Raw genomic sequence first — 23,433 nt, 5'->3', positions numbered from 1 at the left:
CACAGTCGTTGCAAACAAGGCGGCCACGAGGGCAGCTGTACCGAACAAACGCATTATGAATTTTATAGGGTAGGATGCATTCGTGATCAAGAGATGAAAGAGAAGGCCTGGCTTGAGTTTGATCAAGCAAATCAGGAGAATCTAAAGTTATGAGATTCACGACGATCATTTGGCTAGGACATAAGAGTTTGCTCTACCTCCCTGTTGGGATTGTTAGCGTATGAAAACCCTAAGTTTAAGTGCCGCGTTCGTCCTCGCTGGAAATTTGCCTAATTGTCCAGGTGCTTGGGCACCAGATCTGCCATTGATAGGAGTTCGGGAACTGTTTCAACTCCCTGCCAAGTATCACATTCTGGTCTAGAAGCAATCCACAGCTTCAGGAGTCTATGACCTAAAAATTACTAGTAGTATACAATATAAGCACTTTCCATACAGCTTTACAACCAGTAATCTTGGGCGTCCTTCGGAGTCCATCGAGAATTTGACTAACTTAGTCTCTTGTGGACATGATGGCTGATTTTGAAAATTGGGATCTGCAACTATACGAGCCTTTCCCCAGTTCTTGGCTTTACTCTAGACGTTTCAGGGCCCGCAAATACCCATCCGGCAAACCAGGGAGCTTGTTCATTCGTTGATCTAAATTCTGAGTTTGAGACCACGACCCCTACTAGAATGGGTTTCTACGTTCCATTTCTTTGTTGGCTCTAATTTTCTCCTGGAAGGTCCACAAGCGGGACAGAATCCGGAACAACAATGGCTGTTCCGGCACTTTAATCTCGCATATTTAGGCATAAAAATAGATTAATTGAGTAGAATAAACATATAGAAATGAGATATAAGGTTGGAAAGTAGGTTTTACTAATGAATTACAAATAGTATTAGCTATGCATAATCAGGGTTAATGTAGAAGTTTTTACGGAGTACTCCGTACTCCGTGCAATTATATGATACAAAAATAGTCGGACTTCTTGCATTTTTTTGGTAGTCTTTTTAAGAGTCTCCTTTTCAACGTTTCTCTAGATACATTCTTACATACTCTTTTGAGATGTCGTTTCTTTGCAGATAATTTTCCAGTATTGGTCTTGTAGTGGGGATCAGGTGAGAATGCCGGAAAATGTAGCTTCCTATGTGTAACCAGTGACAAAAACATGGGGTCAAAATGCAATGTAGTACGGCCTACTAGCTACTTATGTTGTAAATATCTACTCTGTGCGGAGTAGCCACCTAAGAAACCCCGTTTCTTAGAAGAAATCCCATTTCTGAAAGTGGAGTCGGCACTCTAAAATGTGGGGATCGACCTGCCTAAATTGGCGGGTGAGAAATGTGTTGAGGAACAGAGTAGCCTGCCAGACGTTTCTTATCATTGCCGCTCAGACCCCACGGAGAAGGCCCGAATATTAGCCGTAAGGGGTCTGGAGTCGCTATCTGAGGGAAAGATTGCTTCGATATTTATTCCGTACGATCTACACGCACCGTTTGACCCATAGCTTAGATGATCGGCGCTGTCATTGATTTAAGTTTTGATTTCACTGCGAGGCGTGCGCCAAGATTCGTGTCGGCTAGAAGAGCATTCCCAATTCAGGTCTGATCAACATCAACATACAAATATACCCATGCCACACAGATGCACGGATGACCATGCAGAGATCAGGGGCTTGTGCCATACTATTCACAGCATATTGTGTTGTGCAGGGGCGCTGAAAGGGGTGTACGAACTATGTTGCACAATAGAATCCCTTAAAAGAGAAAGAGCCGGGGCGTTGAACCTGATTGCCGACATCAAGTGGAGCAGTTAATTAACGATTTACGATGAATTCTGTGTCATAAAACTACCGTACAGCTGCCCAGTGGTCTCTACGATGTACTCCTTTGGGCCGTTATGGCATATGCTCTACGGTGGACTCAGGCGCTAAGACGGGCCATTCAGGGGGTCATCATTTCTCAGCATGCATATCACTCGGAGATTTACCTAGGCACATAATTGCTGCCGGCTATCTAAGGGAGACATAGTTCCAATCTTCTGGAACAGTGTTCTTCAGTCCCTCGTTACATGATAATTCCTTTGGTCTCAATCAGAAACTGGCATTCCAAGTGGAGAACCAACACATTCGTTCATCATGCGCATCTTTACAGCAGGGCTATTGCTCTGGCCACTATCGCTCATTAACCTAGTATCAGCTTTCCCGGGGCAAATGAACGGCCACAATGGCCACTCAGGACATCAAGACATACACAAGCGTTGCCCATATGCGAACGCTCAGGATCAAGCCAAACCGAAGACGGAACATGAAAAGCGTTTTCTTCTTAGTTTGATCAAATCACCTGTCGATAGTACGTCAAAAACCTCTTCTCACGCTGTCACAATTTGTAACAAAATAACTCTAGTTACCAACGAACATGCATTCCAACCACCGGACTTCGAGAATGGCGACCAGCGAGGTCCCTGTCCAGGTCTCAATGCACTCGCAAACCATGGGTATATTCCACGGAGTGGAGTGGTGTCGGTAGGGTATTCCCTTGTGACTGGCGTCGACTCCTAAGCTAAACGTGGAAAGTTCGTAAATGTGATTGCGGCAATCAACAAAGGTAAAATTGCATCATTGGACTATCTAGGCAGCATGTTCTAACCTCTATTCCACAGTATATGGCATGGGCGTCGATTTGGCCACCGTCCTTGCGATCATGGGCACTGTATGGGCTGGGGATGTGCTGTCCCTCGATCCCAGCTTTTCTATCGGTGGTCCTGATACTGGCGTCAACAGCCTGCTAAACAACTTAGGCGGCATCCTCGGTTAGGATACCCTACTTACCTGCAAATCCCCGTCAACTACTAACACCACCAACAGGTGAACCACAAGGTCTGATTAACTCGCACAACTTCATCGAGGCAGACTCCTCCAATACGCGTGACGATCTCTATGTTACGGGCAACAGCTGGACACTGAATATGGACAAGTTCATGACATGGTATAATATGTCTTCCGACGGCACTTATGATATGAGTCTCATGGCCGAACGCGCAAAGATCCGTATGGATCAAACTATCCATACAAACCCGGATTTTTACTATGGACCCGTGACTGGGCTCATTTCGCGCAACGCCGGTTACATTTTTGCAGGTCGACTGTTCCGAAATCACTCCGCTGAGAATCCAGAGGGAACACTGAGTAAGTTGATATCGGATATGGTGAAATGCCACTGATTATGCGACATTGACTAACCCCATCCTAGCTAAAAGCCACCTTCGCAATTTCTATGGCATTTATGGCCCGGAACACAATTTGACCTACCGTGAGGGATGGGAAAGGATTCCTGAGAACTGGTACAAGACTCCTGTAGACTACGGGCTGATCTCACTCAATGTGGATATCATTGGCTTCATATCGAGATATCCGGAGCTTGGAAGGTAAGAGCCAGTACCAGGCTTCCCGTATTGAATAGTTTCTAATTATGATATGAATACAGCATTGGAGGGAATATGGGTAAAGTGGATAGCTTTGCAGGAGTTGATCTAGGGGATGTGACAGATGGTGTTTTGAACCTGGCTGGCTTGCTGAAGGATAACAATCTACTATGCTTCGTGACTGAGGTGCTGAAATTTGCCAGCCCCAACGCGCTTTCTGGGATATACTCGACCGTGGCTAAGCCGTTGGAATTTGTTACCAATATTCTCGCTGTGCCTTTGCTCAACCTCACTTGTCCGGCATTCCAAGACCTTCAGATGGGAGGGAATCCGCTATGGGAGGCTCTTCAAGATACCTTCCCCGGAGCTTTGAAGAGCAAGCGTTCGCTTTAGACACTGTGGGTTTGCTTGGATTGGCAGTATTATTAAACAGGACAGTTGAGCTACTATCTTTTACCGAGAGCCTTTTATTGATAAAATTCTACTTATCTTCATGTGAAAACCTGCAATGGGCAACTATATGTAGTTAGTCAGGGGCACTGTTCTAAGACATTTAGACCTAATGGAAATTGGGAATCCAGGAATATGCAAGGTTATGCAGGTTGGCATTTCATGGTGATCTGGACATAGTTCTTATTGTTTGGGGTTGTCCAAATTAGTGATTCTGGGGAATGTGTGATGATGACAGAGGTGTCAATTTAATCCGCAATGCGGCTCAGTGGTTTAGTGGGATAATTCATCTTTCGGGAGAAATCTCTGGTTTCGAATTACCAATTTAGATGAGGTCCCGGGTTCGATTCCCGGCTGAGCCCCATGTTTTTGTTTTTGTTTTTAGTTTTAGTTTTTTGAATTCGCCGCCTTTAGCACGATAGCTAGTATATTTGCAATATTTGTCTTCTCACGACTATGTATATTTGGGTTGTGTATGGGCTGGAGTCACTTAAGTGCCGCCACGTATGAGGAATGTATACATTCACATAGGGCTCAAGCCAATTATTCACTCTCACAGATATCACAATGGATTCCTCTGGCCTCGACATATCCTCTCCCTTTCATAACATTGCAAGAACTTAGGCTTCTTTGATTCAGTTCCCTCAGGATTCTAGGATATTTCGATGAGATCCCTCAAAATCAAAGAAAGAACTATCATATGCCACTGTCACTAGGCCCGGTTAAACAAAAGTACAACCCGGAACGCGTGGTGAAAATCGTGTACACATCAATGGTCGACTATGAGAGCTACTAGGATGACAAGGATTGTTTATTGTCGGGGGCGCGTACGGACTAACTACCCCGGAATGGTTTTGATATTGGGGTTGTCCTTTCGCCTTTGCCTGTATGTGATTCGAGCAATCTGTATGACCTTAATTAAATTGAGTTTGACACCGGCGCCAAACTATCCCAGACTATATGTAATTTAAGGTACGATTGCTGGAGTGTAACCCAAGACATTCCTAGGCCCCAAATGGGAAGCCAGTAATACACAATGTTTCAACCAGCAATTTAAGGTTGACCCTCCATATAAGGATGTATTTCCCAGCCTGAGATAATTGGATCCGCACAATACAACCATTTATTGGCGAACTTATTAATTTCTCTTTATAATGCGCGCGCTGTGGACGTTATCAGCATTGGCTCTCTCAGCCGAAGCTATCAAATCAACTGGATGTCCTCTCTTGGGACCGGCATTCCCAGCCCCTACCGCTCTGTCTGAAAATCCTATCTTTCTCAGCAAAGCCCAAGAATTGACCTCAAACCTCAATGAAGCCATTGACAATGGAACTCTACCTTCGATATCGTTCGCAGTGCAGGTCTTCAGCAGCGAAGAGGACGATTTGGCATTCGGTTTCTACCACACAGATGATCCAGTTAAAGTTGGATCTGTGGGGGTTCAAGAGGTAGATGAGGATACCATATTCCGCATTGGCAGCATATCAAAGCTGTGGACTATGTTTCTCCTCATGACATTTGAAGGAACGCGGTACTTCCACGAGCCCGTTTCGAAATACGTGCCTGAGCTGCGAACAAATTACAGCTCGGCACAAAGAAAGGATAAAATTAATTATTTGCAATGGAGCGATGTGACAATCGGCGAACTGGCTAGCCATCAAGCAGGCCTTGCAAGAGATTGTACGATGACCATACCTCGACGGCCCAGTTGCGCAACGTGAAAAAGAAACTGACCTTGTATTATAGATGCATTTGGAGACTTTGGATTTCAGTCAGACCTTGTCCAAAGTATGGGTTTCCCTTCACTTCAAAAAAACGAGAAGTTGACTTGTGGGAGTGAGCATGCATGCAACAGGAAAGGTAAGTCGATTGTGTGTGATTACATTATCGCTCGAATTGTTTAGCTGACAGCGGGAATGTTTTCAAGAATTTTTCCGTGGCATTCTAAAAACGCGTGAGTAGGGTGGTTCCGCTGAATCTGGACAGGACCCTGACATGCTATTAGACCCCTTGACTCCGACCTCACAGACCCCGATATACTCGAATTCAGGATATCAAATTCTGGGCTACGTACTGGAATCAATCGCGAAAGCCGACTATGAGGACATATTGATAGATCGTCTTATCAAGCCACTCAACTTGACTCGATCCTGCCTTCGAGGCCCAGACCCCAGCTTGGCGGTGATTCCCCACAATGAGAGTCTTAGTTGGTTTGATTATGACCTTGGCGATGAAGCTCCGTGAGTGCCAATGAACTGTTGGATTTATATATCGCTTACACATTGTTAGCGCTGGAAGCATCTTCTCTTCTGCAAAGGACATGGCTACATTCGGCCGTGCTGTTCTTTCCAGTACTCTTGTCGACCCTGCCGTGACGAGGCGGTGGCTGAAGCCGATAGCGCACACATCATCCCTGCAACATTCCGTGGGCGCCCCCTGGGAGATTTATTCATTTTTGACACCTCGTCGGGTCGACCTGTATACCAAGGCCGGGGATATCGGACTATACTCCAGTTCTATTGCTCTTTCACCAGATCACAATGCCGGTTTCACAGTTTTAGTTGCCGGTAATAACTCCCACGCGATGACATCGGCAATCGGGGAGATGGTAGCCGATGTTATGCTTCCCGCGCTTGATGAAGTCGCAAGAAACCAAGCCCTTGAACGCTTTGGAGGTACATATGCCTTGGTGAGCGGCTCCTCCAATTTCTCAATCACCATCACGGCCGATGATGGGGCTGGCTTGGTAGTCTCAGAATGGACCAGCGACTCGGTCGACATGATCAAAAGTTTGATGGGGTTGCAAGGAGTGACAGATCGCTCTAAGATAAGCATTCGTCTACAGCCCAGCGGTCTTGAAACCCCAGGGAGGATCTCCTTCTTGGCTGTTATCTATAGTCTTGATGTCTCGGAAGAAGCCGGGCCCCTTGTCGGATCTTGTCTTTCGTGGATATTACTCGGTTCCATGGTGTATGGAAACGTGGGTCTCCCAGAGTTTGAGTTCGCACTGGATCATGATGGGGATGCGACAAGCTTATCCCCTCGGGCGTTGCGTGTGACTCTTCCTAGAGTTTAACGGACTGGGAAGACCTCACTTGTTCTTGATTCATGATGTATCGAACTTAGCGGTTGTTTTGTTTCTTAATTTATAATTACCCTACGTACCAGCAGTAAGGTGAGGATTGGGCATGTCTGGAATTTTGAGAACCATGACCTATGACTATGAGCCTAAGCTAGGAAAAAGAGATCATTGTTACGAATAGCATTAATATTTAAATTTCTCTCAAAGTCTCATTATAATCATAACTTTCCAAGGTTGAGTCCACCCATATAGATGACAAGCATGCCATGTGTTTAGATATGGATGGATAGTGATGGCTATGCAGTAGTGTAGCTTGCTTTCTACTGCAGCGCCCAGGCTGCTCTTTTTGTGTCTTTCTCTCCAACCCCTCGTTTCGACAAAGTATCTCCCCCTCTTCACATGCAAAGCGCACTGGATTGATCTCAGTGGTCTGTATGATAATCGATTTCGCACTTCGCCTGAAACATGTTGAGCCTCGTTCTCCGGCACCTTCAGCACTTATTCATTGCGCTTTCTTCGATGACACCAAAATGAACCTATCACTAGCGCTCCGCAAAGCCCATAAATGGGCCCGAACACGGGGCCCAAAGCCCAACCTAACCCACAGTTCATTCGTAGGGGCCTATAAGGCCCCTATTATAGCCCATTAAGGGTTTACCTAGTATCTTATAATCGCTATAGTCACCTTCTACTTATTATATAGAGTTTAAATTTTTGTAATTTACAATATTAATAGCTTTATACGTATAAATTCCAATTTTGAACAAAATATAACCGGTAGAAGTTGAGATACCGTTAAACTCAATGTTTTGATGATATATATATCTTGGGTTTGTACAGGAGTACTAATACTTTCCAAGTGAACGTTTGTAATTTATAAATTATCTAAATAACGCGTTTTCTCGCGTTTTGAAACGTGATATATAAATTGAACTAATTGTTAGCTCTAAATTAATTAAAATACTAAAATATTACGCTAACAAAAAGGCTTGAAACGGGATCCAAACATAGGGTAATTTAAAAACCCCTAAATGGGGGTTCAACTTTGGAATTCTCGGAACTCATGCGCGGATTGCTGAATGGCTATCAAGGGGCATATCCATATCGACATTAAGTACTATCCACATGGTGACCTTGTGAAATATTGACAGGAAAACTCGATCACCCCGAAACTTCGATATAAATGGTACCAGCAGATCTTGGAAGCTGTTGTTATTATCCACCGTCATGGTGTTGTCCATTCCGATCTTGCCCTACGGCATTGCGTACGAAACTATCCAAGCCAGTGATATCAATGAATGTGAATTGCTACAAGCCTCTGAATTTAATTTAAGAACATAACACATAGACAATCGGGTATAGTGATCTCTGTCGTAATTCACTATATTCCCAGAACCCAAACATGTTAAATCTAAGGCCTTGAATGATAGCTATGCGTTCGGGTTGTTCCCTAGTTCACAAGCTCCCATTATTCACCGGCATACTGGACTTGGTACACCAGATATGGATTGCGGCCATAGCTGGACTTAGCACTGGACTTAAAACTCCAATCAACCCCAAAGTTTCCATTGTAAAAGCTACCGAAAGTGAATTGGAAGGAAGTTATAGTACTCGACACATGATGATTCCAGACACCGATGGTGTGGCCTCCATGTGAGCTCAGTGCAACCAGTGCGATGTCATCCTTTCTTTCAAGGATTCGACGATTATTTGGTAGTGCAGGCAAAGCATTTCCGAAGTCAACTCAGTTGGTTTGAAACTTGATTGCTTTTCTGGGATCCAAAGTGATTATCCCGTCGTCTTGATCTTGAAGAAACCAGTACATGTGGGGTGGTGACTTGGTGCGGATGTAATAAGCACCACCTGACATATATTATACTGTTGACTTCCAATGGTCGCTCATACAGCTAAACTCTTTAATCATCTTGGATGCCGAATCAACTAAGTTCGCTCAAGTTGGTACTCAAAAGTCCTAAATTGATCGTCGCACTCACTAGAAGCACGAGAGGATAAAAGTGGCTATTTATGAAATGGATTTAGGATTTTCCTGGAGTTTGGAAGCAATTTTGGCTGAGTTGAGAAGGTTGGAGAGAACCAAGTACATTGACGCAAGGGTTTAGGCCGCTCCTCAACAAGATGACACTGTCAGGGAAGTCACGACCCATCAACACAACTGTAAAACAAAAACATACAAGATATCACTTGGGTAACAGACATGCTAATATCTGCTCTAATCATAGTATTTGGCCACCACACCCCCGATAATAGGCTGATCTTCGACTTCACTCCGAGTCACACCTTTGTTAACTCCCGTGGCGACTCTCGCCTTCACCCACTCACCAGCAGTGATACCAACCGCACTATTATCAGTTATCTTATCATAACCTAGACGTTGAAGCACTTCACTCACAACCGGCCGAAGCTCGAGGTCATCTTCCGGTCGAACAAAGTATAAGACACCTAGACGGTCTAGGTCTTTCTGATCTGGCGGTGGCGCAACGACACGGTGTATGCTGCTCTTGAGGAACCCGTTGGTGAGGAAATGGAGCGAATCGGCAAGGTTTACCGTGATGCTCTCGGGATACGGCTTGACCCACTTCCACTCGCCCTCCGGGGTGCGAACCTGCAGCGCGGCAACGGGTTGGCGGAACAGCAAGGTCAAGCTGCCAAAGTCGGTATGCCCCTTGACCCAAACCCCGGCATTCTTCTCGTTTTCTTCGTCTGAACGATGGTGGTACTTCATGTACCGTAGGTGGCAGTCGCTCTTCTCGTCATAGCGATGCACCTTTAGGAAATAGTCCTCTGGTAGCTCGAGGATAATTGCGAAGAGGGTAAGAAGTTTGCTCGCAATTTGGTCATGGATATGGCGCGCGAAGCCCTCGATGATAGGACGATTGTGATTCACAATTTCCGGTTGAGGAAGCTCGAGGGCTGGGATAAATTTGGGGATGTTATAGATTTCGGTGTTATCAAAAACGCCCGGGCTGATTTCCTAAGTTAATATATCAGCGGTTGTTGTTTTTCATCTGATGTTCTCGATTTTCAACTTACTCGAAGACCCTTTGGCTTATAGCCATTGTAGCCACCTTTCTCAAGCTCCGCACGAAACTTGAGTTTCTCCTCTATTGGGAGCTTGAAAATCTCCCTGCCAATCGAGAATTGTCGATCAACATCTTCCTGCGAGAGACCGAAGTTGGTAATATAAAAGAAGCCTAACGCTCGATAAGTATTACAAGCGTGGAGAGTAGCGAACCTGAACCATATGATACTGACCTATATTATGGATAGCCTCGAAAAGCTGCTTGGCTAACTGCTCTTTACCGCCAGGCTGGTCAAACAGAGACAGATCCAAGGTGGCGAGGTCTGCCCAGTCCACTATATGCCAATCACACATTAGCTATGGTGTCTCAAGTATAGAACTCACTAGAATACATGACTCTACAATGGAGCATGAGTGGAGGACGAGAAAAACGTACGATCAAATGAAGTTTCCGGGACTTGACTGTAGCTCGGGATATCAGATCCCGTAGGAACTGGGGTTAGAGGTTGAGCTAAAGTTGCCATGGTTCATGCAATAGTTCGGGACAGAATATGCAAGATAAATATTATCACAGTAGGTTGGAGCAAACGGTTTTATTGTGGAGACAACAACGTGCATCGAATTGCACTATATCAGAGAAATGGGGAGGTTTATCAAGATCTCGATATCCTTGGCGTCACGGCAGACTCGGGACTAACCTTTGACTTTGTTGTTGAATCCATTCCAATCGGGCAATTTCGAGCTCTATCCCATTCACCCGCAAGATTGATATGAAAGGTGAAATTACTAGTGCAAGTGCATGTGGATCTCCACTTTGCGCCACAATGGGGATCTCAGATCTCATCATGATATCCTCCGTTTGCGTGATCAGATACTGTGGGGACTAAATCACGAATGCACCATTCCCCCCAGGTTATTCTACTGAATTATGAAAGACTAGAAAATGTCTGAAATAACGATTTCCACAGGTGATGTGCTCAATTAGAACCGGTTAACCACATAACTTTACTAAATTCTCGCTACGATAGAATTATTGAACAGACATAATAGATTATTCCCGAAATATTAGAATAGAACGTCTCTAGATTGAAAACCCCATTGAGTGCATGCTGTATCTACAGACTCGACAGTAGTATGGCCTAGGCCGTAGCATTTGCAAGACTTGTGAACTATGATACAATCTTTGTTGTGCTAGGTTTGGAGCTTGGTCTAAGCTTCTATAATGTTTTTCGGAGGGTTTCCGAACTGATAAAGACATTGATATCAAGAAATGCCTGCTCGCGTTTCACCGTACTTTCAGCAGTGATCTTTGAACATTTTACTGTCGAAAGCAACATGGTGACAATGGCAGACGAAGAACACGCATCCAAAGACTTGGGTAGAACCACAGCCACGGATATTACTTCTACCAGTGACAGCAACGCCGATCATGAGCTTCATTTTGTCCGACGTGGTGAAGCTGTTGCGGAAGCCTCATCAAGCCAGGAAAGCATTGATGGCTACGATCCAGAGCTTATGAGTGGTAGGACACTACTCACGGCAGAAGAAGAAAAAAAGCTACTGCGCAAGATTGACTGGCGGTTAATGACACTTTGTTCACTCATCTTCATGTTCAAGAATCTGGACAGCAACAATGTGCGTGAACAGCCATTCCCGTCATGGATAACATTGTGCTACAAGATAACTTACAGCCTCGCAGGCATCCAATGCTCGAATCATGAACAAGGGAACGGACCAGAACATCATGACACAGCTCGGAATTACATCTAACGAGTACAATCTTGTGAATGTGGTTTACTATGTAAGATTTTGACTACATCCTGATCTAGGAACCGCCGCGTGTTGCTAATAATGAACGTGCCAGATCCCATACATTGTGTTAGAAGCACCCTCGAATTTACTCCTCAAGAGGTTTTCTCCCTCAAAGTGGCAGTCAAGAATTATGCTCACCTGGGGTATCACTCTCATGTGCAATGCTGCCGTGAAGAATAAGGGCGGTTTATATACGACACGGTTCTTGCTGGGTGTAGTAAGTTACCGCCCTATACTTTATGATTTCAGAATAAAATGTACTAACACTGCAATAGGCCGAGGCTGGACAGTTTCCTGGTGTCATTCTCCAGATGACTTACTGGTATCGCCCGGACGAGATGTCCTTGCGACTACTCTACTTTTGTAAGATGCCCACGATCTGCTCAAACATAATCCCGCGCTGCATGGAACTTTACTTACGCACAATATAAAGATATTTGCGGAAATCTATCTGGTATTTTCGGTGGTCTTCTTGCCTATGGGTTTGACACTGTATCCGGGGCAGCGGGGCTTTCCGGATGGCAATGGTAAGCGAAACTTGTATCCACTCCTCTTCTCAAATACCTGCTAAGATTATTCCAGGTTGTTCCTCACAGAAGGAATTGCGACCGTTCTTTTCTCAGTTGTGATTTGGTTGCTGCTCCCAGACTGTAAGTGTCCTTTGGTGCTCCCGCAACACCAGTGGCTAATATGAGAAAATGCGGTATAGTTCCCGAGACAGCCAAATGGTTGACTGAAAGGGAGAAGAAGTTTATTCAGGCCCGACTACCATCTAATGCTCCTCGTGCAAGCGAGCAACACTTTCAGCTACGTGAGGTTATCGAGTCACTGAAAGATCGGAGACTGTGGCTGTTTACGGCCATTTGGGCTACCTTTACTGTTGGAACCAACGGCGTCGGGTTCTATCAATCAACAGTCATAGCCAACCTCGGCTTCACGTAAGTTGGATACTTTTCCCCGTCCAGTTGGAAATAAAAGTGCATTGTTAACGGTCTTTCAGGACCATTGCTGAAGCCCAACTCCTCAATATCCCTATCACAGTCTGCGGTCTCCTGTTCATCGCGATTACAGGAGTTACAGCAGATCGTAGCCGGATTCCCCGGCCATTGTACCCACTTACCTTCCTTCTCATCATTCTAGTCTGTTACGGCGTTTTTGTTGCCCATCCAAGTAATGGTGCGATATACGCAGTGACGCTGATCGGAAATGCCTTGACTGCAGGATGGTATCCTGTCATGTGGTAAGTTTTCTATATCTTCACCCGATCAAAATGTTCATGTATAGCTCATAATGTGATGATAGGCCGTGGCGTGTACAAACAACCTCCCGGGCTACTGGATCTGCCTTCTCTATCGGATTCGTCAACAGCTACGGTCAGATTGGTGGTGCCATTGGCCCGCAGCTGTTCCAAAGCAAGTACGCACCAGACTATAAAGTACCCTTCTCCGTTGCCATGGGTCTTGTGGGTGCTTGCGCGATCTTGACGGTGATAACGTGGTGGGTAACTCAGGACACAGAGCGTGACACAAGGCGGTTGAAGCTAGCTAAAATTGCGGCGGAAAAAAGGGGGGAGACAATTTTGGAGGACGTTGTGGACAATGACTTGAAGAATCGTTAGAGGGGGATGCTATTGAGAAGCCTAAATAAATTGCGGAGCTGAAAGGAGTAGTTATACAAGTTCTAGATCATAGACCAAAGCCCAAATCCACACAATTCATAACAAAACCACATTGAATAAAATCCATAACTCAAAGTTCTTCATAGAAAAATGAGACTATATGAGACAATGTATAAAAACGATGTTACTTACCCCAGGGTTCAATTGCTCCGCACCATGCGCTTCGAAAAAAAAGGTCCGAGAGTCGAATCAAAATCGCGCGATCTAACCGCCGCTAATCAAAACCCTCCGACACCATACATACCCCTCACATTTTGTGGGAACTTCTTCATGTGCTATTTTAGATTCAAGATTATCTCCTATTCGCAGAACGGTTTGTGATACAGTACGATTGTTCCTCGGCTCATCTAGCTTGCACAATGGACTCATCTGACGCCCAACCACTCGCAAGAGCTTCCAGCGACCCCTACTTCGATTTGGGAACCTTGAGTCGCAAAGTCAGCACCAATTCCCAGGAAGCCCAGATATGGTTCGACAGGGCGCTTGTCTGGACATATTGCTTTAATCATGATGAGGCAATCACCTGCTACAGACAGGCAATTGCGCACGATGAGAACTGCGCCATGGCCTATTGGGGAATATCTTTCTGCTCAGGCTCCAATTACAACAAAACATGGGCGCTGTTTGACCAAAGAGATCGGCTCAATGCGATCAAGCAGTGTTATATATTTTCCCAAGAAGCACTCAGGCGTGCAAACAATGCATTAGATTGGGAGCAAGCGCTCATCAAGGCTCTTGCACAACGTTACCCCAACGATGATCCAAGTAGGGATCTTGCCGGATGTAGCCGAGCGTACGCCGATGCTATGAGAGAGGTGTATATAAGCTTTGGTCACGAAGACTTTGACATTATCACACTTTTCGCCGACGCATTGATGAATTGTGCTCCGCGAAAGTTATACGACGCCTCTACGGGGCTGCCGATAGCATCTTCCCCGGTGTTCGAAGTGAAAGATCTGCTTGATCGGGCCCTGAAGATGCCAAAAGTCGAACTGCATCCAGGTCCCGCGCACATGTATATCCACCTGATGGAAATGTCGGCGACTCCCGAGGCAGCTCTGCCGGCAGCAGAGATGATCCGTGAGATATTTCCCGATACAGGCCACACCTTCCACATGCCTGCTCATATCGATGTGCTCGTGGGCGATTATCGTCGCGCCGTGGAATACAATCTGAAAGCGACCCTCGCAGATGACAGATACTTTGAAAAAAATGGTGGTTTGACATTTTACAGCTACTATCGCCTACACGACTATCACTCTCTCATCTACGCTGCGATGCTTGGTGGAAAATCTAAGGCGGCATTGTCAGCGACAGATCGAATGGAGGCCACTATCACCGAAGAAATTCTTCGGGTCGAAACGCCTGCACTGGCAAACTGGATGGAATTTTTCAAGGCTGTCAGAGTGCATGTGTACATTCGCTTTGGGATGTGGGAGGAACTCAAGAAGCTCGAACCGCTCGAAGACAAGGACCTATATTGTGTGACGAATGTTATGAGGCACTATGGAAAGGCCATCGCGCATGCGGCCACGTCTCAGCTTGAAGAAGCCGACAAAGAGCGAGAATTGTTCAAAGCGGCTTCTAAGCTTGTCCCTCCCACACGCCTCGACTTCCCTAATAAAATCACCGACATTCTCAAAGTCGCATCTGCTATGCTAGATGGCGAAATTGAGTATAGAAGAGGCCAGTATGACGAAGCATTCCGCAGTTTACGGGAAGCAATTACTCTGGAAGACGAGCTGCCTTTCGCAGAGCCATGGGGGTGGATGCTTCCAGCCCGGCATCCATATGCAGCCCTCTCATTGGAACAGGGCAGAGTTGAGCAGGCTGCACAGGCTTATGCTGAAGATTTGGGGCTCTCTCCGACACCGAAACGTGCCCACCAACATCCGAATAACGTCTGGGCTTTGCATGGCTATCACGAGTGCCTTGAACTTTTGGGTCGCCATGCGGAGGCAAATATTATCAACAAACAACTTTCCCTTGCTCTTGTGGAGGCAGATGTTGAGATCACATCTTCATGCTTTTGCCGGCTTGGGAAATTGCCTTTGTCTTGTGGAAAGCCCAAAGTGAATGGGTGCCACAGTGTGGAGTCGACGTGTAATAAGAGTTAGATGAACATTTGATTAAATTAATATTGTTTTGTTGGGTTCTCGCTTAAGATACGTAGAAAGAAATAAAAGATAGCTCGCGCCCACCAAAACAAACGCCAAATGTAACATGTCGGCCCTTTACAGTCTTCTGGAACACGCTTAAAAGAATGAGTTATAAACACGGGTATCACACAGCGGCATCTGCAACTTGCTTGATCATTCCGCGAACTTCATCAACGATACGGAAACAAGGCACCAACTTCCGCGCTACTGGATCATGCGGACAGAGATCGAGCGGATCATGATCAGTAGCATCCTCCTTTCTCCGACAAAGACCTTCGGAATTGGGACAAGCTTCGTGGCCGACCATATGGCGATTTCGTTGCCGTTGCGCAAACTGTTTCCCCAACATCAAAAGCCGTTCAGTATCTGTCTGAAGGCCATGCACGACTAGATCTCGTAGTTTCTCGCCATTGATTTGTAAATTCAGTTCTGATGAGATTCCAAGCCCAGAGTCAAGGTAGACCGTTCTAGTTTCATTACTGATATCGATCTCAGTACAGTGTTTATTCAGCCAGCGGAGGTACTTCTGGTAGCCGGATGTTATTTCGAACATCAGCTGGCCGATGAGCAGGACATTTTGAACCGTTACTCGAGGCGGTTTGGACACGTCGTAGCACATAGGACAGGTCAGTAGTCTCTCTGTGAGGGAGACTCCTGTGCGAAGCATCGGGATGATATCGTGTGACATATTCGCGCGGCTCAGGCTGCGTACTATATCGGAAACCTCTTCGTCGCATTTACAAGACTGTGAGAACGACATAGGAGAGACGTATGCCTCCAAGCCTATTGGAGGGATCTCGGGGTTGTGCAATCCGTTCTGGCGTGATGTCTGCAATAACTCAACAGGGAAGGAACACATATCGCCGTTCCCAAGCATCTCCCAGTGGGAGGAATCGAATCCGCAGTTCGCAGATATCTCGTATGGTATTGAGTCGAATTCACTGGCTCCCATTAACATATGGCCGGCTTCATGAGGACCAAAGGGCGATTGAGAAACGACCGGTGAGAAATGCGATGAGCTTGAGGACCCTATTTGCTCCTCTCCGTTTGGGAAATCGCGATCTGATTCTTCTTGTCGCGCACGCTTTCTCGGCCTTCCTGGGGCTCCTTTGTCTTTGAATTTACAAGTCAATGTTAAGCCCCGGCAACGAGAGCAACCGCTCTTTTCACCCGAGCATCTGAGCTTCCGGGCCCCTATTTATCATTAGCTACACGTTCAGGGGACTGGAGGACGGCTCGGCTTACGGCATGCTTCGCAGGAATTTCGCTGTCGAGTGGGGTTCATACTATGTTGAATGTGTCAGTTTGATCCAACAAGCAAGACAGGCCCGAGGTCGGGAGTTGATGTCCACCAAGTGGAATCGCACGATTGGTCATCCTGCGCTGAGATGGCGTCAACCGAGCTTCGAGCGGGGTACAGGAGTAGCCTTCTAAGCAACAGATTTGACGCATCATTCGAAATCAGGGATTGTGATGGAATGAATCAATCGTAGAAGATTGTCAAAGCCCAAGGATTGCGTGCGCTTCTGAATATCAATGTTCGGAGTTGTCGTGGGTTGCGGGTTTCTCTAAAAACCTCCGAAAAAAAAACACCCGAGATGTTCAAGATCGCTCCGCAGTTATTTCCATCATTTAATTCCTCCATTTCAGAAGTTTAGAGAATTTCTATCCAAGGATTTGTACAGCAAAATGGCCAAATTCATAACCGCACGCGAGTTGCGCCAGCATTGGGTAAATCATCATGAAATTGCCCTCCTCGACGTTCGCGAAGAAGGTCCCTATTCCGAGTCCCATCCTCTATTTGCACTAAGTGTGCCAGTCTCGGAGATCGAGAAGAAGTTGCCTCCATTGGTTCCTCGATTGTCGGCCCCGATTGTTGTCTATGACGATGGCGAAGGGTATGCAGATCGGGCTATAGCCCGGATATTAGCCCTGGGGTATCAGAATGTCGCCATCCTGGAAGACGGGCTTTCTGGCTATGCCCTCGTCGGTGAGGTATATCGCGATGTCAATGTTCCATCTAAGGCCTTTGGCGAGCTCGTCGAATCCATCAACCACACCCCATCCTTATCCGCACGGGATGTCAAGGATGTTCTGGAGAGCGAAGCCGACGTGGTTGTGTTGGATGCGAGACGTTTTGAGGAGTATAATACCATGAGTATTCCCCGTGGCCGCAGCTGTCCAGGGGGAGAACTTCTGTATCGCTTTTTTGAGGCTGTACCCTCTCCGGAAACCACAGTCATCGTCAACTGTGCAGGTCGAACGCGGAGTATTGTTGGGACCCAATCTTTGATCAACTCTGGAATACCGAACAAAGTGGTCGCGCTGCGAAATGGAACCATCGGATGGACATTGGAGGGTTTGGAACTGGATACCAAAAAGACGGAACGGGTGCCAAGTCCTTCCGTCGAAGCATCGCAAAAGGCACGGCAATACGCTGAATCGTGGGCGAAGCACGTCGGCGTCTCTTCTATTGATGGTGATCAGCTCGCTCGATTTACCGCAGAGTTGGAAGATCGAACTCTCTACCTATTAGATGTAAGAGACCCGGAGCAGTACGCCCTTGGACACCCAGCCGGATTCTCCAATGCCCCCGGTGGTCAATTGGTACAAGCCACCGACGAATGGGTCGGTGTTCGAGGAGCCCGCATTGTTCTATACGACACGGATGGTGTGCGGGCGCGCATGACAGCCAGCTGGCTCTTACAGCTCGGATGGGAGGTCTACGTTTTTGAAGAGCAATCTCAAGTACCCGATGGGCTTCAGTTGCCTAAAGTCCCTTCATGGCTTCCTTCAAAGGATGGCTCTATCACAATCAATGACCTTCGAACCCTCGCAGGAGCAACCGTGGTCGATCTCGCCCGCAGTCCATCCTATCGTAAAGGTCACATTCCGGGCGCATGGTTTGCTTCCGGACCGGAACTTGCCCGAGATTTGAAAGCTATTGATGGGGACGGGCCTATCGTGCTGGCCTCACCCGATGGTGACGTTGCTGCAATTAACATTGACGACGCACGCAAGTCAGTCTCGCGAGAAGTTCTGTATTTGACAGGAGGGACAAATGCTTGGGTAGCCGCCGGTCATCCCCTAGAGGCGGAATCGCGGTGGCTGTCGCAGCCAATCGACGTGTATAAAAGGCCATATGAAGGGACAAGCAACGCTCGCAAGGATATGCAAGGGTATCTTGACTGGGAGTATGGGCTTGTGGCGCAACTGGCGAACGACGGGGTCGCAGGTTTCCACGTTGTGCGGGACACGCGTGGGGAGTTTGGGAAACTGTCCTGATCAGAGATAGTCAAAGGGATGTATGTGTACCTCCACCAAACAATACCTCACACCTCCCTGCTATCTCCCTTCAACCTATCTAGTTGAGCAAATCAATTAAATACAGACAAAAAGCAAAAATATACAGCAAAGGAGGATGCGCTGGTGGTCACACACCCAACTACTAACTAACCCACGTGTGGCTTAAGCGGTTGATCTCGATGTGAAGTTACATTCGCCGGTAAGGGCTAGGACGAGGTGTAAGAGCTTCGTCCGCCAAGCTGGTTAAAAATAGAAAACATTCAGCCGCATGTAAAGCGGGTTGCGGCGTAAAATACGGGGAAAGGTGAGGTGCGTCAATGAATAGAGGCACTAACGAAGGCGTAAGTCAAAAGAGAGATATCGTGGGATGATAGCACTTAACGAGCAGTGAAAGCTCTATGCAGCGATGTGACTGTCGAATAGAGAGAGTCACGTTTGTTAAGAGCATTTGATAACGTTAGCACTGCGGTGACACCGTTGATAAGTGATCGTGGGGGCCACTTAGCGTGTCGTCGAGATAGGCGCTAGTGACAATGATAAGGCTGGTGAGGCGCTTCGCAGAGAGAGGCACTTAGAAGTTGACGGTGGCTTCCATTGAGAGGCTTACGGAGGGCATGGAGGAATGTTAAATATATATTACGGGGCCCATAATCAGAGAGGACTCCGCACGTCGAGGTGCATGCTGAAGGTCAGGAAAGCAAACCTCAGTCGCAAAAAGGTATTTCAAATGCTCGAAATAAGAGGCGAACTATTCTCGAATCAGGTTTAGCACAGTCGCCAATTAATGCCAACTTAGGTGTCTTTAAAAGGTGAGAATTATAATTAGTTACTTCGGTCGTATATTCCTGGACTAATTCGCGCTAGTTAGCGGCTGGGCTTGGCACGACTACTGAATCTTTGTGAACACACAGTCTAACCTATCACTCAAAGATCCTAAACCAAATTATGAACCCTTCAAGCCCAAGCCCAGGGGAGCCGATTAATCTAGTCCCGTCCGTCTCATCATAGGCTTTACAGCCCTTTAAAGCTCTCTGGAGCTCACTTTGGGAAGTCATGTCGACGACAGTCGCAAAGCGTAAGCGTGCGAGGAAGGCATGCATTCCTTGCCACCAGCGCAAGAGGAAATGCGACGCCGAGTATCCCTGTGGCACGTGCACCACCTACGAATACAACTGCAGGTATGCCGACGACGACACCACTGGCATTGCGGGTGGCGGCATACACGCTCCGCCGGCCCAAGCCGAGCGCGTCAGCGTCGACGGCGGAAGTAGTAAGGGGAGCCGGGCTGCCGCCACATCGCGGAGTCCGGACAACCGACCATATGTAGCGGGAGGGCCACGCGGAGCCGACGGCTCATCGTCGAAGAGTCCGACCGGCATAGCCGCCTCGTCCGCGGCTACCCCCACGGCCGCCGGCATCTTCGACGAGCAGAAGTCTAGATATGCCGGGGCATCGGCGGCCATGGCATTCCCACATATCCTAGGCGTGGCTCTCGGCTCTGACGGCCCTCCCGAGATGCACTCGTTTGCCTATAACTTCGGTATCCGCCCCGAGGAGGCCTCCAACACTCATGGCTTGCTGGGGAAGCTCATCTCGGAGGACGACCTCGGCTTCTTCTCGGGTGTGTACTTTTCAGTATTGGCGCCTATCGGTGACTATATGGACCCGAGAATCTACGCCCAGCGATGTCGGGATTATTACCATGGCCTCGGCAGCACCGCGGTCGCCTTTGGCGCTGTGGCCGCTGGCGTCGCTGCTCTCGGGTCATTCCTATCACCCAACAGACACCCGCGAGAGTCTGACCTAGTGCAGTACGCCAAAGCCATTCTCGATGACCCGGCCTCCATGCGCTTGCTGGGCATCGATCACATCATCGCGGGGGGCTTGCGAGTGCTTTACTTGCGGGCCACGACCCGCCCTAATACTGCCTGGGTCGCGTCGTGCACTGTGATGCACCTCTGCGAAGCGGTCGGGCTGCACGAAGAAGAGAACATAAAGAAGATGGCGTCCGTCGCCGGTGCCGCTGTTGTTGGACATGATGCAGACCGGCTGAGGCGAATTTTCTGGATCTCTTGGGCCGGGCATAACATGCTGTCCTATGAGTTCGATCGTTCGTCTGTACGATTTGGCGCCGTGACTTGCCAGGCTATCATTCCGACAGTAGGTTCTGTTGCCGACCAGTTCGTGCAAATAGCGCAGATCATCCCGGCACCTAACTCCCCGTTCCACCTCGAACCCCAGCCTCCAACTCCGAGGGAGGAGCTATTTGAGCGCCTCAGGGCATTGGATAAGCTCCAATTCACCCATCCGTTCCTGACGGTGACTAAGGCGGATCTCGCGTTTTGCTTCTATCGACGCATTTACCAGCTCAAGATGGGCATATCGGACGAGATCATTCAACTAGTCATTGATAGCGGCAACGCCGCGGTGGAGGCGGCGCAGCAGCTAGCTAACCAGGGTCATCTGTTCTGGAACGTCATAGGCAGCGTCTTCCAGTATGCCTGCATCCTGTTGGCCATCGACACGCCGGCCGCCTCGGTCCACATCGCTGCTGCCTTCAAATGTTTGGAGAATCTGGTGCACGCTGCCGACACAGGACTGACGCGTAAGGCATTGTCGATGGCGCGACATCTACTCAGCCTCAATATGGCAAAGAAGCGAAAGGAACTCGCCCAGCTAGAGGCTGTCGAGGCGAGTTATCAATCCTTCCAGGCGCAGCCGGAATCCGACGCCAATAAGGCTGTGCCAGACATGGGCTGGGCGGAGGACTGGGACCTGTTCCTCACTGAGCCATATCTATCGATGATCGGCCCTGGCATCCAGTTGTAGTGGCACAGGAGTCGTTGAACATTGGTTGACTCCACTCAGTGGCGATTCAACATGCAACTCATCAAAACATGGTCTGGCATTCTGAAATGGTCTAATGAATCTCAGCATTGTATTTATGTAAACTGGCCATAGCTAACATCTAAACATGCTTCTTTTGTATTTGGCTCGTTTCTTATGCCGCTTTATCAGACGCCATGGACTGATGACGCTCCACAAAGCAGAAGATCAAAGCCACAACTATGCCCAAGCTGGAGAGACTGACAACCATGTAGAAGCCGCCCCGGTTACCTTATACAGCACCCTTTCCTCCGTCATTGACCCGCGGATCCACTGTTCTGGTGAGCTTGAGCCCGAGGTAGATGGAATCGTTGACAAAGGTGTTGACCAGTGGCCCGGCGAGGGGCTGGTGGCGGTGGGGGAAGGACATGTCCATAACCCAATGGAGGATGGGGGACGACGATGCCCACAACGATCTGCGCCCAGTAGATCTGGTAGATGGGCTTTGTTATAAAGATGGTGCCTCCTGTGAGGAAAACACTCATGGAGATCCTCAGGACGCCTAAGGAGATCAAAGAGTGGAGCACCGTCTTTCCGACGATGACAGAGATGAAGACGCCAACAATCACGATGAGTGTCAGCCAGGCGTAAACGGGACCTTGGTTTACAAAGTTGAAGAGGACCAGGGCGGCTACGCCAGTGACGGGTCTGAAGATCTCTCATGCTCTAGATTGCTCAAAAGCGGGGTATCGGGAATTAAAACGACGACTTAGAGTGCCAGCAGAAGGCAGACGAAGCACCATGCCATCTAGGAGAGCAGGGCGACAACGGCGCTGGCAAAGAAGTCGCCATGGGCGGCGGCACCGAATAGACTTAAGACCATGTCGTGGGGGCGGCCTAGGCGGCTTTAGACAGCGAATCCGGCACTGGGAGCGTCCAACGTGGGATTAGAAGGGTTCGAGCTGGTGACCTTAGACGTTGTTGTCGTGGGTCTAGTTGTGGACGCTGTTGTGATGGTCCTCGTCTGAGGCTTTGAAGGGTGCTTGCCTGGTGCTAGACGATCATGGGCATGTAGCGTCTCGCCAAGCGACATGTCATCCTTTTCTTACAAATATAATTATTGTAGTTGATCAAAGTAGAGTGTGCTGTAAGTGACAAGTTAGCCCAATCAGTAGGAGGCCTCGATCAGCCAGTATGATAATGGCGTTGTCGAAAATGTGCATTATACCCATGTGTCAGCCCCGCGAGATGCAATGAAGTATATGTAAATATGTGCTCCCTATGGGGAATTTGATTTTCATCACCTCGGAATCGGCTCGGAGCTCTGTTAGTCCGTATTTGAATACTCACTGTCATTGTCTTTGAGCGGCTTGGTGCGGTGCGGCTGCTACGGCTATTGCGGAACTAGCCACCCTGGTGGTGTTAGTGTTGCTGTTATTGTACAGCACTGCACTCATAATTTATTATTAACCTCGACCGTGCCTTATCTCCGTAACATCGGGGATATCCCGCTTATTATCATACAAATGTGTCGGTCCATTTTGTGGTACTGGTCAATGTAGTTGCGGCGGCCATTCTGAAGCGGCCCCGAACCAGCGAATAACGGCTGCAGCTGCGGCTGCGGCGGCAACGACGGCGACGCACATGTTGCGTTGTTGAACTCCATCGCATTGCTCC

The 23,433-nt window shown here is 47.9% G+C and overlaps 8 protein-coding genes across 8 annotated transcripts; 6 read left to right on the top strand and 2 right to left on the bottom strand.

Moving 5' to 3' along the window:
• Window positions 1-2,192: 2,192 nt before the first annotated feature.
• Window positions 2,193-3,796, top strand: PEX2_082430 (peroxidase family protein; the record flags this gene model as incomplete). The annotated part of the gene is made up of 7 exons (XM_016745513.1): window positions 2,193-2,331; window positions 2,386-2,504; window positions 2,556-2,586; window positions 2,642-2,791; window positions 2,847-3,167; window positions 3,232-3,406; window positions 3,466-3,796. 7 exons carry the CDS (start codon window positions 2,193-2,195, stop codon window positions 3,794-3,796), a joined length of 1,266 nt encoding a protein of 421 aa, XP_016595326.1.
• A 1,211-nt stretch (window positions 3,797-5,007) lies between these two features.
• PEX2_082420 (serine hydrolase domain-containing protein) lies at window positions 5,008-6,929 on the top strand (the record flags this gene model as incomplete). The annotated part of the gene is made up of 4 exons (XM_016745512.1): window positions 5,008-5,533; window positions 5,600-5,713; window positions 5,859-6,093; window positions 6,143-6,929. The coding sequence occupies 4 exons, from the start codon at window positions 5,008-5,010 to the stop codon at window positions 6,927-6,929; spliced, it is 1,662 nt and encodes a 553-aa protein (XP_016595325.1).
• A 2,236-nt stretch (window positions 6,930-9,165) lies between these two features.
• On the bottom strand, window positions 9,166-10,499 carry PEX2_082410 (Oxoglutarate/iron-dependent dioxygenase; the record flags this gene model as incomplete). The annotated part of the gene is made up of 4 exons (XM_016745511.1): window positions 9,166-9,927; window positions 9,987-10,147; window positions 10,209-10,310; window positions 10,412-10,499. The coding sequence occupies 4 exons, from the start codon at window positions 10,497-10,499 to the stop codon at window positions 9,166-9,168; spliced, it is 1,113 nt and encodes a 370-aa protein (XP_016595324.1).
• Window positions 10,500-11,310: 811 nt separating this feature from the next.
• PEX2_082400 (Major facilitator superfamily domain, general substrate transporter) lies at window positions 11,311-13,405 on the top strand (the record flags this gene model as incomplete). Its single annotated transcript, XM_016745510.1, has 9 exons — window positions 11,311-11,610; window positions 11,675-11,776; window positions 11,840-12,004; window positions 12,063-12,150; window positions 12,221-12,314; window positions 12,370-12,437; window positions 12,497-12,725; window positions 12,788-13,027; window positions 13,090-13,405. 9 exons carry the CDS (start codon window positions 11,311-11,313, stop codon window positions 13,403-13,405), a joined length of 1,602 nt encoding a protein of 533 aa, XP_016595323.1.
• A 419-nt stretch (window positions 13,406-13,824) lies between these two features.
• PEX2_082390 (TPR domain protein) lies at window positions 13,825-15,582 on the top strand (the record flags this gene model as incomplete). The annotated part of the gene is made up of 1 exon (XM_016745509.1): window positions 13,825-15,582. The coding sequence occupies one exon, from the start codon at window positions 13,825-13,827 to the stop codon at window positions 15,580-15,582; it is 1,758 nt and encodes a 585-aa protein (XP_016595322.1).
• A 166-nt stretch (window positions 15,583-15,748) lies between these two features.
• On the bottom strand, window positions 15,749-16,582 carry PEX2_082380 (uncharacterized protein; the record flags this gene model as incomplete). Its single annotated transcript, XM_016745508.1, has 1 exon — window positions 15,749-16,582. The coding sequence occupies one exon, from the start codon at window positions 16,580-16,582 to the stop codon at window positions 15,749-15,751; it is 834 nt and encodes a 277-aa protein (XP_016595321.1).
• Window positions 16,583-17,313: 731 nt separating this feature from the next.
• On the top strand, window positions 17,314-18,909 carry PEX2_082370 (uncharacterized protein; the record flags this gene model as incomplete). The annotated part of the gene is made up of 1 exon (XM_016745507.1): window positions 17,314-18,909. One exon carries the CDS (start codon window positions 17,314-17,316, stop codon window positions 18,907-18,909), a length of 1,596 nt encoding a protein of 531 aa, XP_016595320.1.
• Window positions 18,910-19,983: 1,074 nt separating this feature from the next.
• PEX2_082360 (uncharacterized protein) lies at window positions 19,984-21,759 on the top strand (the record flags this gene model as incomplete). Its single annotated transcript, XM_016745506.1, has 1 exon — window positions 19,984-21,759. The coding sequence occupies one exon, from the start codon at window positions 19,984-19,986 to the stop codon at window positions 21,757-21,759; it is 1,776 nt and encodes a 591-aa protein (XP_016595319.1).
• Between the last annotated feature and the right edge of the window lie 1,674 nt (window positions 21,760-23,433).

This window comes from Penicillium expansum, assembly GCF_000769745.1.
Source record: "Penicillium expansum strain MD-8 chromosome Unknown contig275, whole genome shotgun sequence".
Taxonomy (NCBI): domain Eukaryota; kingdom Fungi; phylum Ascomycota; class Eurotiomycetes; order Eurotiales; family Aspergillaceae; genus Penicillium; species Penicillium expansum.
This window is presented reverse-complemented; position numbering and strand designations above follow the sequence as displayed.